General features: G+C 42.2%; 1 protein-coding gene across 2 annotated transcripts in view; it reads left to right on the top strand.

Moving 5' to 3' along the window:
- The first annotated feature begins 699 nt into the window (after positions 1 to 699).
- SPI1 (Spi-1 proto-oncogene) overlaps positions 700 to 18,043 on the top strand; it is a 51,123-nt gene continuing 33,779 nt past the window's right edge. For both annotated transcript variants that reach the window (XM_015426403.1, XM_015426402.1), the window contains exon 1: positions 700 to 926. In XM_015426403.1, coding sequence (XP_015281889.1) covers positions 882 to 926 — 45 coding nt within the window. In that variant the 5' untranslated portion in view covers positions 700 to 881. The remainder of the gene's footprint in view (positions 927 to 18,043) is intronic.

Genomic DNA, 18,043 nt, shown 5'->3' with positions numbered 1-18,043 from the left:
ATAGTCTAGTACAACAACATTTCAGACTTGTTACAGTCATTTCCACTTGGGGAAACTAGGATTCCTATCAGAATTCCCAGCATCTTACCAAGCTATATATCCCAGGATTCTTAGGGAAATCATATGGTAGGTGAAGTGTTATAAAAACAGTATATGAGCTTTTAGTGTAAATAGGATGTGAACCTTCATGATTGTCCATTCTCTGTCAAGAACTTTATTTTAATGGATTCTTACTGAAACCTTGGTGTTCTTCTAAGGCCTAATAGGTATCAACTTTCATCAACAATGTAGTATTTTTTTCATATCTCATTTTTACAGTTCAGTATACAACACTATTATTATGGTCAGGCTGATGGTCCTGAATGACTGCTCCAAAGTGGGTTGTCCCAAATGATGATTTAACCATTCCCAAGAGAAGAACTACTATCACACCATACGTATGGAAGCTTTGGCCTCTAGAAATGTTATCTCTCTGTACCGATTTGCTTCTGTTTGCCTGAGCTAGGCTTATATTGTGTAGTGTGTAGCAACCACCTGCCCAAGACTGATCTCAGGCTGGCGACAGACTTCCTGTTAATGCCACAACTCCTTGAAATGAGATTTATGCAAACTGGGTTTGAGGCTGTTCTGATGTCACACAGGGCTGCAACAACTCAAGGGCTATCTCCATTCTACAGTTACTTCACAAAATCAGGAACTTCAGATACGCCTGAGGAAAGAGCTCACCTTTAGAACTCTTTAGGGAAAGTATGAAAACTAATTAGGGATTTTATTGTTCTGTGGTTATTCAATGAAAAAGGGACTTCAAGGAATTCCATATTTTCCCCTCTTTGGTTTGGATCACTGAAATTAGAGAATTAATTTACTAAGAAGTTGGCTGAATGTTGCAAGCCTGCAAAATGGAAGGATTCTCCCTCATTTCCCCTGTGAGTATATCTGGAATCAATGATTGATTTGTTTCTCTGGTTTTATGGGTAGAGCACAAAGCAAAAAATTAGGAGTTGTTGAAGAATGCTGTACTTCTGATACTTGGAACTGCATCGAGGAGTTTGATGTATAAAGTTAGAGGTATATTACTTAAGGCACAGGAAGTGAACATTTCTTCTCTGTTTCCGACCTCTGTGTGCTTTCGCTGATATGGCACCAAGTTATTTTTGTGGGTAGAAGATAGTAAAGTGTTTTGAACACTTGGTTTTGTGGTTGATAACACTAGTTTTGTGTAATAATATTGCAATTTATTGTCAAAGATAGGACTGTGAATTCACAATATCTGGCTATATTTTAAGAAGAAAAGCATGATCAAGAGTACAGTGTTCTGTTCTATAAATCCCAGGCAGTTTACTCTCACGCTCAGTGTCTAGACATCTCTAAAATAATCTTTGCTTAGAACTTGCTACATTAATTTACAGTGAAATATGTTGTCTCTTATGTGACCCAATCTTCTCAACTCCTCAAACTTAAATAGTGGCAAAAACAAAGAATGAGATAAAAACATAAGCTCTTTCCTACCCAGGTGGATGTATTGGTTTGGTTTTATTGCCCTGGAGATATAAGTATTCCTCTTTCATTCCAGATGTGGTGATGTCTTCTCCTTTTAATACATTTCATTGCGTTTATTTCAAAGCCATTAATTTCTGTGCATCTCATAATTTTCTAACAGTGCAATCCTACCCTTCTAATACCATAGAAGTCTCTGGGCTTAGAAGGGTGTATGTCTGCTTTGGATAGCACTGTAAGATCTCACACAAATATGGTCTAGAAACTTCTATATCATTGTATACCCTTAAAAAGTACAAAGTGAAGATCCTAAACACAACCCAAACCCATTGTAACCCATGAGACCCAAGTCCTAAATATGTTTACTCAGAAGTAAGTCCTGCTGAATTCAGTGGTTTCAACTATGGTTTGCAGACGCACAAACAACAGCACATTTCATTTCAACAGAGTTTAGATGAACCTAAAATTCTTCAGATTCTGCACATTAACCTTGATTAAATATATAGAAGGATTTGGAAAACAAGACTAACTGATCTGATTTGTCTTTTCACTTAACAGACAGTTGTGTGATCAGGAGGGATGGTAAAAACTACACCATGGTGTGAAGGATGCAGTCATTGAGATTCAGGCAATATTATAGCTGGAACACTATAAGAGAGGGCTGCCTTACAAATCCCCCAATGAAGCTGGGCGTAAAACGCAAAGATTCTCTCTTTTTACACTGCACCATTTCCCCCCTTTTCTCCTTTATTCTGCATTGGTGCGTCACTCTTTTCTGTATCTGCATATGTAACCCTTTAAAAAAATCATTATCAACTACTTTCCATTATGAATTAACTTTGATTGATGAGAACAATTTCTATCTGTTAATATATATAGTTGCAATACTTCCCAGTTGGAATTTGCAGAATTTAGTAATTACTTAACAAATATAGAGAACCAACAAAAGAACTGTGTGTATACATAATCCTCTATGTTGCCTGTATGTTGCCTAGTAAATCTTCTGTCTTTGAGTTTTTCACAATAATGCTACATGTGTATACTGACTTTGTAGTCAGCCAGTTCAGTTCAATGGCACAAGTCTTTTATTAATGGTATCAGTGTGATATTCAAAATTAAATAGAGGTGTTTTAATACAAAATATACATTCTTGTCAAAGTAAAGTATTTCATTTTATTTATAATGTAGGAATTGTAAAACCAGATTAAGCATATTTTGTGGAAACGCACTTTGAAAGCAATCAGAATAATCTTCAAATAATTCTCTAGTTTGGAGGTTTTTTTATTATAGTCCCAGGTTTCTTGGCAAGCAGGGAAATAATAATACAACAGCAATAAAATTCTAATTGTATTATCCCATTCAGGGAATTTCCATACATCTGCTAGGCTTGCCGTTTGTTCTTTATTTCAGGTAACTTACTGCTCCTTATTCAGTATTAACAAAAATACTTATGGAAAAGAAGAGATGAACCATGAAAGGGGAAAAACCACCCTTAAATGTAATATAAATTATTTAAATGATAATGTTCTCTAACACACAAAACATAATGTTCTTACAGTCTCACTTTTAATGTGTTATTTTGGAACTCTTCAGATTGCAACCCTAACTGCACATGTACAGACATTAACTTCACAAGTGACACATTAACTGCATAGGAAGAATGGTTACTTACCCAGCATACCTATATCAAACTGTGAGTAGTCATGGGGTCAGTCACGGGGAGTTCCTCCATGAATGATACTAGCAATATGAGAATTGTCCCAGACTAACAGTTCAAAAAATCACTAGGCCCATGTACTAACAAGAAGTGTTTTCTAATTTATAACCACAAACTCTCTGCCACCTTACAAGTAATAAGAAAGCCGGCATGGTGTACTGGTTAGAATATTAGACTAGGGTCTGGGGGTCCCAGATTCAAATCCCCACTTTCCCATGGAAGCCTGCTAGATGACCTTTGGCCAGTCCCAAGGAAGCCTGCTAGATGACCTTTGGCCAGTCACATGCTCTTAGCGTAAGCTACCTTGCAGGGTTGTTGAGAGATAAAATGGAGGACAGGAGAATAATTTAAGCCACTTTGGAACTCCCCATTGGAGAGAAAGGCGGGGTACAAATGAAGTAAAATAAAAAATAAAACATCTACATGATTATGAGGTTGAAATATATGTGTTTGTCTCCCCACTTAGAAAATTATCTGTTACAGCAGCAGGTGCACAAATACCTCCACATACCACTTTTTAAAATCCCACCATACTTGGTTCTCTTTTCCCCTATTTTATTATCACAGCAACCAAGTGAGGTAAATCAGGCTGAAAGGAGCCAGTGTAGTTTAGTGGCGAGGGTGTTGGAGTAGGATCCAGGAGACTTGGATTTAAATTCACAGTCAGCCATGAAGCTCCATTGGCGACCTTGGACTAGACACTCTCTTTCAGCCTAACCTATCTACAAAAGCCAGTGTGGTGCAGTGCTTAAGAGCAGCAGACTCTCATCTGTAGAATCGGGTTTGATTCCTCACTCCTCCACCTGAAGCCTGCTGGGTGACCTTGGGCCAGTCCCTGATTATCTCAAAACTCTCTCAGCCCCACCTACCTCACAGGGTGTCTGTCGTTGTGGGGAGAGGAAGGGAAAGGCGATTGTAAGCTGCTCTGAGACTGCCTAAGGTAGAGAAAAGCAGGGTATAAAGACCTTCTCTTCTTCTTCTTCTACCTCATGGGGTTATAGTGAGGATAAAAGGAGGAAGGGAGAACCGTGTATGTTACTATGGTCACCTTCAAGGAAGGATGCATAGAAGAGAGTGATTGACTCAAGGCTACTAAGTTTCATGGGCCTAGTAGAGCTTTGAAACTCGATCTCCCACTTCTCATCTGTCACTCTAACTACTGCACTACACTGGTTTTCACATAGGCAGAGGGCTATATTCATATGGGTGCTCCGTTCTTTAATACTTATGACTGTAAGATAATATGACTTTTCCCTTTTAAGTATTACTATCACTTCAACCCTATGGTCATTGTCTTTTGAGGAAAAAATATCACATGCTGACCAGGTGAGAATTAATATAAACCATCATTTAACTCTTCTATCCTTAAAATTAAGGGTGGTTTAATCTGGGTTGGGAAACTCCTGAAGATTTGGAGATGGAAACTGGGGAGGGACCTCAGCAGGATATAATCCCATACAGTCCGTCCTCCAAAGCAGCCATTTTCTCCAGAGAAACTCTCCTTTGTAGTATGGAGATGGGTTGTAATTTTGGGAGATCTCCAGGACCCACCAGAAGGTTGGCAACTCTAGCTCTACATCTCTCATCTGATTTAGGGTCGTTTGCTGGAAATATTATGTGATTACTGATAGTCTAGATAATTACTCCTGGATAAATACATCATGAGAACCTAGATTTTTTATGGGTCCTGTCTACATATTCAGCACTGGTATGTTTCACTTAACAGGTCCATATTTGGGTGTTTTATGAGAACACGTGAAAAAGCAACCTTCCAAGCTTCCTTCCAATTCTTCTAGGAGGAAAGCACACTGTTTTTGTGCCAGTTAAAGGCAGGAAAGTCACATCTTCATCTTTTGTGTTTTAAAAATTAGAATGTAGAAGAGAATGGGGTCAGACTATGTCCCGTAAACTGGCCAGTTCTGGTCACCTCATGTAATAAAAGGATATAATAGAACTAGCAGATTAAAGTCTTAAGCATTTGAGGTTTTCCAAGGAAAAAGACAACTGAGCAGGAAGCACTAGAACTATAAAACTATGAATGAAGACAGTTAACAGAGAATGCATTCCGGCCCTAAAACTTGGGACCATCTCATAAAATGAATTAGCAGTAGTATGTTCTTATGATCATGTGCAAAGTGCTGTCAGGTCACAGCCAGCTTATGGTGAGCCCGTAGAGTTTCAAGGCAAGAGACGTTCAGAGGTGATTTGTCATTGCCTTCTTCTTCTCCAGTGTAACCTTGGAATTCTTTGGTGGTCTCCCATCCAAAAACTAACCAGAGCCAACACTGCTTAGCAGCCAAGATCTGGCAACATCAGGCTAGTCTGGGGCATCTTATAACCAGGTTTCTTTTAAAGACATGAGCATATAGGCCATTGATATATAGAAAAATCATTTAAAACAGAGAGTTGCCAATCCACAAAGACACGGTTGATGTGGGCCTACTACCCAGACTAAGCTCCTGACACCCAGCAATAAGATCTGCACAAATCCTGCAATCACAAAATTTCGATCTAGGGAATGAATGGTTGCGAACATGGATGCAATCAGTTCCACCCGATATCCATAACCTGATAGCCACCAAGGGAGGCCCGCAGAGTTTGACTTCCCACATAAACTATGGAAGCCAGCTAATAGAATATGAACAGGCTTTGACAGCTGTGCAGGCCTGTTGTTTAAATGGGGCAAAATACCAGGACCCAAATGCAATTGTGGTGCAGACTCCCAAGCTAATTTCCATCTGTCACAGGAATGTGAGTGTTGTGCTTTCCAGGGAGATGTGATGGAGCTCTTTGAACTCTCCCCAGCTACAATTGAATGGATTGAAAATTTAGATGTTATTATTTAGGGGGATTGCGAATCGGTCTGCATACCTGTGGTTAGGGCTGCCAAGTGGGGGCGGGGAAACCTCCGCTTTGGAGGCCCAATTTCCGCCACGGCGGAATCGGGCCCCATGGAGCACCCCGCCCCCCGAAGCTGCGTCACCAGAGGTGACGCAGCAACGTCACTCACGTTGGGGGCGTGGCCCAGATCGTTGGGGGGAAACCATATGGTTTCCCCCCCGACGATCTGGGCCACGCCCCCAACGTGAGCGACATAGCACGTCACTTCCTGTGATGTGCTGATGGCGTGCGCGCGCTTTGCACGCACGTCCTGGGAGAGCTCCCGGAACCCAGCAAGGCTCCCCCGCCGGCAAGGGTAAGTACACTTGGCAACCCTACCTGTGGTATCAACTTGGTTATGTATTTTATATTATGATACACTTCCTGTGTGTAACTCTGTCATGAGATAAATAAATAAATACAGTAAAAAGCCCAGTAGCACCTTTAAGACTAACAAACTTTATTATAGCATAAGCTTTCAAGAAACACAGCTCTCTTCATCAGTCAAAGCATCAGACAAACATGACTAACTCCTCTAAACAATACAGGCTACTTTTTAAAAATATAATGGAAAATATGACTGTGCCACACCATAAACGCAGATATATTTATGGAGCAATTCAGAATAGCTGTGTTTCAGAACACCCAACATTATTTTTAACTGTCTTTTAAAACATTCTTATACAAGTGGACTGAAAGTGTTCACAAAGGGTAACTTTGACCGATTCCCTTACGTTAATTTGTTACAGACTGTGAGAACAAAAAGACAATAATTTTACCACACATTTTGTTGTCCATATGTGTTCTTTATGTGGCAAAATCCCACCTTGGCATTTTGGAGGGTGATAGAAATGACCAAGTTATGATGAGGTAAGAAAGCTCACCTGAATGGTCACCTTTGCTTTGCTATCAGAGGTAGCATGCGTTTCATGCATCAGAATGCTACTTTCCCCACAGAACTCTCAACCTCACATGACCATGCTTATCAACATCTCTTCAACATCTATATGAGACCACTAAGTGAAGTCAGCTGGAGATTTGGGCTGAGTTGTCACCAATATGCTGAGGATACTTAGCTCTACCTTATGATTCCAGCCAATTCCAAGAAGGCTCTATACATCCTGAACTGGTATTTGGAGGCAGTTTTGGAGTGGATGCGGGTTAAAAAACTGAAGCTTAACCCTAAAAAAGATGGAAGTGCTACTAGTGAGCAGAAGGTCTGACCTAAGATTTAAGGTGTCACCCATCCTAGATGGGGTTTCACTCCCTTTGAAGGAAGAGTTCCATAGTCTGGGGGTGCTCTTGGCCCCAGGATTACTGCTGGATAAGCAGGTGGCAGCTGTGGCCAAGAGTGCCTTTTACCAGGCTTTGATGCGTTAGCCAACCGCAGCCTTTCCTGGACTGAAAAGATTTGGCTATTGTAGTGCTTGCCCTGATGACATCTAGGTTAGATTGCTACACAAAGTGCTCCACATGGGCCTGCCCTTATAAAGCAATTAGAAACTCGGGGTTTTCCCACCCATGTGATTTCATTGGTTATGTGCCTGTATTGCATTGGGGGGGGTTGTTTGTTTGTTTGTTTGTTTGTTTTCCAAATATGTTTTGCTCCCCGTAGGGGTTGGTTCAATTTTTAAATGATTTTTTTCTGGGTTTTCTCTGAGTACTTAAAAGTGCTTGTAAAAAAACTGGGAGAAAGATAGAAGCAACCACGAGAGGGAGCAAAACACATTAGAGGGGTACAACCAGCGAAATAACACATGCAGAAAGAAAACCTTTGATTGGTGCAGGATGCTGCAGCCAGGACTTGAGTGGGTTGTAGTGACTTCAGTCTTGGCCATGTGTAGCTCCCATTCCATTTCTGGGCACAATCCAAGGTGCTGATTTTGACCTTGAAAGCACTATATGGCTTGGGAGCAACATACCTGAAGGACTGCCTAATCCCTTATCAACCTACTTGACCACTGCAGTCATTTTCTGAGGCCCTGCGTTAGGTGCCCCTGCATTCTGAAATTAGGTGGGTGGCAACCTAGGGGAGGGTGTTCTTGGTTGTAGCACCAGAACTCTGGTTAGGTTTCTGCTACAGAAACTGAAGGCTCCTCCATGCAGCCCTGGACCACAAGGGTTTGTTGGAACAGCACACTGTCCTATCAACCAGTGATCTTATGGGAAGAAAGTTTCTGCCTTACCTGGGGATTCTTTCCATATGAACCTCTTAATCTTTTTGAGGCAACTGTGGAAGCATTCTGTCTCTAAGTAAGTGCTGTTAGAGCTAGACTAAGGGCAAAACTACACATTACATTTTACACAAGCTCACTGCGGGGATTTGCAGCCATACTGCAGCTGTGAGTCCCCACTGACAACTCTGTATAAAAGCATCTCAGGTTCCAGATTTGGATCAGGACCATGGTGCAGGGCAAGGATGGGCTTCTGCCTTCCCCCCCCATGCCAGCTTTTAGAGCTGAAAGATCCCAGAGGACATTATTTGCCACATTAAGTGGCTGTACATATGTTTGTACATGAGGTCTCCAATGGGGCAAATACTTCCCCCCCCGACGTGCCATTTCAGCACTGGGGAATGGCACAGGGTGAAAGAGCCCAACAGAGCCCCTCCTCCCTTGTACTGCTGTCCTGACCCAAACTGGGGCCCTGTGGAGCTTTTACACAGAGTTGTCAAGGGGGAGTTGCATGTGCAATACGAGTGCCAGTCCCCATTGGGAATCCTTGCAAAATTTAACATGGAGCTTGGCCCTTATAGTGCAATCCTAAATAGATTTGCATTCTTCTAATCCATAGGAATCAATGAACTTGGAAACATATAACTATGTTTAGGATTGCTCTGTTAACTCTGCCATTAGGGTGAGGTAACCTGCCTCAAGCAGCTTGTTTTGCGTAATCATTGCAAGCCAGTTATTTATTTTCTTTATTATCATATGTTTACACTAGCAGGAGCTTTTGAGTACAATCCTAAACAGACTCACACTCTTCTAAGTCCATTTACTTCAATGGACCGAGAAGGATGTAACTGTCTTTTGGATTGCACTTGGCACTGAACTGACGTGACTCAACTTGATCCACACATTAGGCCAACCTAGGTGATCACCTAGCCATCAGATTTTGAGGAGTGGCGAAAAGCCCAGCACTGAGCTTCTCCTCGGAAGGGGTTAAGTGGCAGGAGGAGGGGAGTGCTGCTCAGGGTGCCCAGTAGTGGAGCAGAGCCATTTGCAGACAGAGAAACTTTCCCAGGATCTTTTCTCCAGCATGAGGCAGATGAAGAAGACGCAAGAGCATACTAACACTTTTAATATTTTGGTCCTGGTGCTGATTTTTTCAGTAGAGTTGTTTCTATTGTAAATTTTAATGTTGTTTATATGCTGTTTTGGAAAAGCCTCTTGGAAATGTGGCTTATATACAATGTAAAACTAAAATAAAATAAATGTTCCTGGGTGTGCACTAAAATACTGAGCTTGGGAGCCTTATGGGCATTTCTAAAGAAAACTTTTGGAACTGCTCATATCGCCAATCACAAGAGGTATGTATAGAATTTAAGACATCAGATAGGAAAGGAATCTATCACTAAGGGTGGGATAAACACACACACAGAATAACTACATAAATAGCCTTAGTCCAGAACACATTCTAAGAAAGAACGTTTAACATGTTCTTCCAACCCCTTCTGAAAAACCATAGTTATTTTGTAATTCTTTCCAAGGAAATGAGGTTAGGCCTGTCCGTTAAACCAGCCTCAGCTGCACATCATGGGGAGTCATACTGGGTATTTCTGAATCATCTGCTGGAGAATATTTATATCATAATTAAAAATAACTAGATTTGTGGTACATTTATGAAGAAATGTGAATTAGCTCTATTATACGCTGCCAAAATCATGTGTTGTGAGTACCCCAGGCCTCATAGTAATAGTCTTGAAAAATGTTCTGAATGCACCCAAAAATTATCTTCCAAACTGTAGCCCTCAGATAAATCTCTTTTTAAATGTAACAGATAGCAATTGCCATAATGCAATATGGATCCTGTCCATTGATTTAACATTAGTATTAACTACCAATTTTCTGCCGTGATTATGTACCACTGTGTCCAAATGAGAAATGAAACTGGTTCTTAATCATGGAAAGAATAAGGTGAAAAAGTGAACTATAATTGGTACAATTAGGCCCCTGCCACACGCAGGGGAAAAGGCGCTTGAAGGCGCGGCTTTTAAAAGCCGCGCCAATGTTGACACGGCGCGGCGGGATCTCACGGATCCCCCAGCCGCGCCGCCGTTTCTCCCCGGCACGATCAAACGCCGGGGAGAAAACACGTCCTGAACGGGAGCCGGCTGAACTGCGCATGCCCGAGCATGCGCAGTTCGGCTCCGGGCCGGGGTTGAGCCGGCGCAAGGAAGCGCCGGCGATCAAACGCCTGGCTTGAAGCGCGCCAAGGAGTTGAACCACCAAGGTAGGTGGTTCAGTTTGAAGCAGATTTGGGCGGATTTGGGCCAGTTCGGGCACGGAAGCAGGACGCTTCCCAGATGTTGTGGTGTGATCGCGCTGCTTTGATCCGCCCCCGAACTGGCCCGCAACTGGCCCAAATCCCCTCGTGTGGACGGGACCTTAGTTAATCCACTGAAATCTTGCCAATCTGTGCAGTTACCCCTGTAACTCTTGTTTCTATGGGTTTTGACTTGGGCAACTTTGCATTGGATTATGCTGTCAGATGCTTTTCATAATACTAGCATGGCCAAAAGCACACGGGGTCATTTGAAATGTTTTGGATGTTTACTCTGTCAACAATTCTAACACTTCTAAAGCCTCTCATGACCTCAGACACATATATTTGAAGTACCGTCTCCTCCCATATGTCCCTGTGTACCAGCTATGTGCTACTAGTCATCAGTCAACCATCTGTTGGTTATTCAGGACTGTTAGCACTCCCCAGTGGAGGTGGTAGTCTTCTGCTGCCAAGCCCCACCTCCTCACTGCCAATCAGCTGGCCAGCTGAGGGACTTACCAGTCCCTCAGACTTACCAGAAAGAGGAAGGCCCAGGCCAGGTAGCTGGTGTCACCAGAAATGTTTTCATCAGACCAGTGACATCCAGGCAATGCTTTGGTATTTGGGCAAAAACTCTATGGTAGAAGCTGTTTTCACCATAGAGTTTTTGCCCAAGTACCAGAGTGTCACAGTGACATTGCAGTGTGATGACGTCACTTCCTCTGTGGCCTGGGCCGTCCTCTTACTCCAGTAAGTCCCCCCTCCCATTGCCTGCTGGTTGCCAAAGGGTTGAACACCCTCTTCAGAGATATTCAGGAGGCACTGCAAGCCCTGCTTGTTTGCCGGAGCTTTAAAGGAGGGTGGAATGGCAGGCAGCTTTTAAAGGGTTAGGGTTTTTTAAAGACGGGGTAGAGATTTGGAGTTTGCTATTTTGTTTTGGTTTTAACTGAAAATGTTTTTAAATATTATTGTAAACCACCTTGAACCATGAGGAAAGATGGTATATAAATGTTTTAATTAATAAATAAACAACTAAGAAACTTTTGTACATGCCATAGGATGGAAAATGGTGTACCTTAACTCAGTTTATTAACTGCAATAGCAGTTGATATTACCGTTTAGCATTATAAACTGCTTTACGTTGAAAAGGTAGACAAGTAGACTCCTCCAGATTAGAATTACAGAAGAATAGAGTTCGAGGAAGACTGCAGGAAGCACTGCTGGCGCAACATTTTGAAACATAAAAATGACACCGACAAGTGTTTGCAGCATCAAATACATAGTCACACAGATAAGTGCAAAACAAGCTTGGAAACAAAATTATGTTAACAGGAGGCCTTCTGGGTACCAGCTTTGAATACCAGGCTCCTTTCTGGCCTGAATGCCAAATTAGAGTTGGTTTGGTACTTATAATTAACTCTGTGTCTCTTCTTTTTTCTCTGACACTTTACCGCTATGCATTATTTATTCTGTCATGTGTTATAATGATACTGCTTCTGTTTGAATGATTTATCAATACTGATACTTGTCCTTTCTAAAAAAAAAAACACCCGTGAACTTGCTTCAATATATGTAAGTGAAAAATCCCTGGTTCTCTGTCCCTTTTTGTCTGGGACAACAATGTACAGATCAATGAGTGTCTGAAGAAAATGTGGTTCATATATTTACTTATTTACTTCATTTACTTTACTTCTTTCTCCCCTGTGGGGACCAAAAGTGGCTTACATTCTTCTTCTCTACTCAGCTTTATTCTCTCAACAACCCTGTGAGCGGGGTTAGGCTGAGAGTGGGAGACTGACCCAAGGTCACCCAGCAAGCTTCCATGGGAGAGTGGGGATTCAAACGGTAGTCTCCAAGACCCTAGTGTGAGACTCTGTAACCATTACACCACACTCTAACCCTGGCTGCGAAGAGAAAGGTTACAGCATTTCTTCTGACATGAATGGCTCCCATCATCAAAGATGCCATGAAACTTATGGACACTAAGACTTTATGGCAATCCTGGCAGGAGCAGATAGGCACTGGTCACTCTTGCCTGTCTCTCCCTGGCTCAGTATACTAGAGGCCTGATGAAGGATGTGTGTGCAGCCCAAAGGAGGGGCATATATGGACCTGCTTCTAGCTGACCTCAGCTAATGAAGGAGGCAGGAGCTCTACCCAAGTGACAGCTCAGTGCTCAGAGCCAGGGTGGCCTCACCCATAAGATCAGGAATGCACAAAAAAATGACTCTTCTGCATCCCACCAATTGCCCACACTGCAGTTAACTCTGGAATGCATTTTTGGCCTGAGGGCGCTTTAGATCCCTCTTGAGCAATTAATATAAAGCTGGCCCTTTGATTATCCCAGTTTATGGTATCAGCTCTCCTTATTCCTCCTCTGTAGACAAAGTTCCCATAAGTCTAGGGTTGCCAGACCCCTTGCCTTCCAGTGGCTGATCAGCTGGACAGTGGGGGGACTTATCTGGAGAAAGAGAAAGGCCCAGGCCTTGTTGCTGGTGTTGCACAGGAAGTGATGTCATCACACCAGTGACATCTAGGCAACACTGTGGTATTTGGGCAAAAACTCTATGGTAGAAGCCTGTTTTACCATACAGCTTTTGCCCAAATACCAGAGTGTCACCTGAACATCGCTGGTACGATGATATCACTTCCTGTGCAATGCTGGCAACAAAGCCTGGGCCTTTCTCTTTCTCCAGGTAAGTCCTCCCCACTCCCCTGCCAGTTCCCAGGAGGCGCCTGGCAACCCTACATAAGTCTAATGTGTGAAAGTTACTGAAAGTGAGAGTACCATTATCCTGTTGTTTTAGTATGTCAAACTAAAAATAGGGAGACCCAGATTCTGATCCCCACTCTGTCATTAAACTCAGTGGGTCCCCTTGGGTCAGTCATTCATTCTCAGCCTAACCTCCCTTACAAAGCTGAAAGGATAAAATGGAGGAGGGAAGATGATAGATGCCTCCTTGAGCTCCTTGAAGGAAAGGTGGAACAAAAATGCTAGATAGGGAAAGTGCCAGGAGCTCCAGTTGTATTCTAGAGCATATTAGAGTGACCCGCTTTTATAATTTAGGCTTGAAATGCATTCATCCCCAAACAAACATGTGTTTGTAGCATCACAATCCACAGTAAGTGGCTTTCAGATGGAAGTAAAGGAAATGACAGGCAACCCTCAGAGTCCTTTCTGACTTACAGAAATAATTTTAAATAATTGAATACACATACTTCTCCCTCCTTGTCATATAAGCATAAATGTTGTATGGGGGAAATGCTCCTGTGTCTTCATCTGCAGTGTGATCTGTAGATTAAGCTTTTCATAGTATGACGATCTGCATTATTAGCTGCTAATATCTGAAAATCAAGCTGCCAAAGGTATAGGAGGAGCCCATTTAAAGTTAGCAGCCCTAAACAAAACATGTTGAGAATACTTGAAATGCACACAAAAAAAGTAGCATCAGAAAATAGTTAACTTACATTTTTATGTATGTTGATTGATTTTAATGGAATTTACTCCCAGGTATACATGGTTTTGTAACACTAGATTAGGAACAGAGAACAGTGGATCACGTAAATGCTTATGTGCTAGGTAATTAACAATTATACCAATATTAAAGATTAAACCCACTGCCTTTTGCTTTGTACCCATGCATGACATTAATGGCAATTGGTTATTATGCAAAGTGCCCACATAAGTCCAACCTATAATACTTGTTAAAATCAACATATGTTCTCACCTCATGTTCAAATGCAACCCACAATTGCCTGTTGTTAGCAACAGGTCTTTATTGCCTAGTAAAATCTACAGTTCTCCACTTAAGATTCAGGAACTGTTGTCTATTTAAAATAGCTAAATCTATCAGCCAATTAAAAGGGTCCTTTACTGTCTCCTACAGCAATCAGTTGCTTTCAAAAAGCTATGCATTCAGGACCAATTGTTTTTAAATTTCTCTACCAGGGCAATAAAAGTAACTTTTTTTGGGGGGGAGGGTCTTTTATTCCTAACAGATTGGTTAGATTTAAATATTATGATACCTTAACTCTAGGGATAGCTCGGTGATAATAAAATAATCTATCAGCTAAAGTAGAAGAATCCAATATCATATCTGTAGGGAGAACATCTTAAACACATCAACCACTGTGACAGATCAAATAACTTACTTGTCTTTATTGCTACATTGTCTTTATTGCTACAAAAGCAAAGCTCCCATTGCAAATATTGAAGAGTTTAAGGACCCATCCAAATGTTTTCAGGTGGTGGTTTAACACTATTTTCAAACCATCATTAATGGTTGGAGCAGGGCAGAATACAGATCAGGGTTATTCAGACACTGTGCATGTATAGTTCAGACAGTTAAACGAAGTCTGCTGACCATGCGCTGTGGCCTTTCAAGTGGTTAGTTATCCCCCCCTGCTTTTACAGGATCATTCAGGCAGCATAAACATGAAGTTGAGCCAGTGGTGGGTTGTCATACTACTGGCAGAGTAATTAACACAGCAAGGGTGCACAACCTGATTAAAGAGTAGATAAAGGTTTATTTAGGAGCCAATATACTTGACAGGAAAGGGGAGAGACAGAGATAGGCTCCTAACTACATCACCAGCTGAAAGAGAGAGAGAGAGACTGAATGCGGCACTTCCAAGAAGAAGGAGAAAATTGCCCTAAGAGTAGCAATCTGGAGACAGACAAAGGATGACACTTAACAGGAGTGAGAAGGTGTTGTCCTCACTATCTATCTGTCTTCCTGCTGCCCAATTCAGGGTCTTCTTCTCTTCTTCTTTGTACACCAGATACTGTCTATTCCAACACCCCTTCTCATGTTCTAGTGTACAAAGTCCATCTTCTTATGTAGACTTTAAAACTTTTCTTGAGAAGAAGGAGAAGAAGAAGAAGAGATTGGATTTATACCCCGCCCTTCACTACCCAAAGGTGTCTCAGAGTGGCTTACAAACTCGTTTCCCTTCCCCTCCCCACAACAGACACCCTGTGAGATGGGTGGGGCTGAGAGAACTCTGACACAAACTGTTCTTTTTCAAGGACAGCTGTGCCAGACCTTGTGACTGACCCAAGGTCACATCAGCAGGTGCAAGTGGAGGAGTGGGGAATCATACCCGGTTCTCCCAGATTAGAGTCAGCGCACTTAACCACTACACCAAGCTGGCTCTGGCTTGGTGAATGCATCTGCAATCGTTTCATCTGTAGGGCAGTATTCCAACTGGTTCTCACTGCCTTAAACAACTTAGTGCCATCCGCAAACTTAGCCACTTAACTGCTTACTCCCAACTCCAAATAGTTAATGAACAAGTTAAAAAGTACCAGACCTAGTACTGAGCCCTGTGGTACGCCACTGTTTACCATCTTCCACTGTGAAAACTGTCTCACTCTCTGCTTCCTGTTAATTAACCAGTTTTTAATCCACAAGAGAACTTGTCCTCTTATCCTTTGATTGCTGAGTTTACTTAGGAACCTTTGATGAGGAACTTTATCAAAAGCTTTCTTCCTGTATGCTTCTTAGTAACTGAGGCTTCACATCCATGTGTTTAGTTTTTGAAATGATCTTCTCCATCTGTACAAGTTTTATCCACCATTGGTTGTCTTCAAAGAGTTGTAGTGGTTTGGGTTCCTCTATCCCAAAGTCTTGCATTAGTTGCAGTATCCATTTCAGTTGTCTGCACACTTTTGCTGCGAATATATACTCAGCTTCAGTGAGGATACAGCTACAGTTTCTTGCTTCCTGCTGCTCCAGCTGACTGTTCCGCCACCACAGAAGAATAAATGTCTACTGACTGACTTTCTGTCTGTGGTATCTCCTGCCCAGCCTGCATCCATGTATCCCTCTAGTCTGGGCTTGTCACTTTTTGGTAACTTTAGTTTCAGATGTGCAGTGCCATGCAAGTACTTTGCAAGTCTTTTGACTGCATTTCAGTCCTTTTTGCTTGGCGATTTTGTCTTTCTGCATAACATGCCCATAGCTGCTGTGATCAGGACATGTCAATGTATGAGCGTACAGCAGTTTTCTAATTGCTTCTCTGTATTACTTGTCAACATGCAGAAGTTCATTACTTCCTTGCTGGTTCAGGTAGTTCGTTTCCAGAGGAGTATATGCTGGTTTAGCTCCTTTCATATATTCTAGGATTTTCTGCTTCTGGTTGAGAAGATAGCTTCCATCTTCCTCTCATTCTATTTGTATTCCAAGATAGCAGTTGATGTTTCCTAGTTGTGTCACTTCTACATCTTGATTCAGATGTTGAACTATTTCATCACAGTCCTCCTTGTCTTCATAGCATAAAATCAGGTCATCCACATAAGACGGAATGTAAGTCCATTTGTTGTCTCTGTACCTAGAGTAATAATAATAATAATAATACTTTCAATTTATTGATCACTTTTTCCCACACCCCTGCTGGCTCAGAGCGATTTACAGTTACTCATGACATTTGGACTAACAATATTCGTAGGGGATAGGGAAGACAACATACAGTATTTTTAATTACACATACATTGTAGCTGGCCGGAGGATTCATCTGCGGGCTGGATCAGTCATGTTCCGACAGCATGTATTCTTGTCGGCTGGCTGATGATGTCAGGACTTCTTGATGTCGGGCTGCCACACTGCCACCACCTGGCCGACTCGCTCCACTGCAGGGATGCCGAAACAGATCTTTCATCTTTTTGATCTTGTAGCGCCACAGAAGTCACACTCGGCAGCTAACACCTTCCCAAAGGGAGTGGTGTGCCCACCCCCTTATGGGTGGTCCCCAATTTATCTACTTGCCAAAGCTTTCGAATCGCTGGATAGACGATGAGCTAGGACAAGGCTTGGTTGCTCACACCAGCGCAGGGCTAGAACTGACAAAGCTTGGCAGTTCAGATGTTATAGTTAAGCAGGGAATTATCCCCTGCGCCACTGCTCTGCCTTGCCATACTCAAATTTTTCCTTGGTTAGCATTTGATGAAGTTTCTCATTCCAACACCTCGCAGCCTGTTTCAGTGCATAAATACTCTTTTGCCATTTGCACATGAGTTGCTTATCTTTGAATTGGTCAAATCCTGATGGCTGTTCCATGTAAACATCTTCCTTTATTTCTCCATGAAGAAAGACAGTCTTTACAACCAGATTCTCCACATACATCTTCCTTGCTGCTGCTATGCTCAAGAGCATTCTTACTGATGTAAGTCTCACCACTGGTGTGAAGGTTTCATCATAGCCTTTTCTAGGGGTCATTTCGTAGAAAAAGAGCTGCAGGAGCTCATTAGCATACAGTATGCTAATGAGCTACTAGGCTATTAGCATAATAGCTCTTTAGCATATGCAATGCCCCCTGACATCACCGGAAGTGATGTCAGAAGGGGAAGCAAAGGGGGGGACATCTTCAAAAGCCTCCCCTTCCCTTCCCCAGCCCGGGGGGGGGCCAAGAGAGAAGGGGTTTAAAGTTTAAACCCCTTCTCACTAGAGTTGGGCCACAGAAGGA

This window comes from Gekko japonicus, unplaced genomic scaffold (assembly GCF_001447785.1).
Source record: "Gekko japonicus isolate JY-2015 unplaced genomic scaffold, Gekko_japonicus_V1.1 scaffold835, whole genome shotgun sequence".
NCBI lineage: Eukaryota > Metazoa > Chordata > Lepidosauria > Squamata > Gekkonidae > Gekko > Gekko japonicus.
The sequence above is the reverse complement of the archived record's forward strand: the minus strand, read 5'-3'. Positions and strand labels throughout refer to the sequence as shown.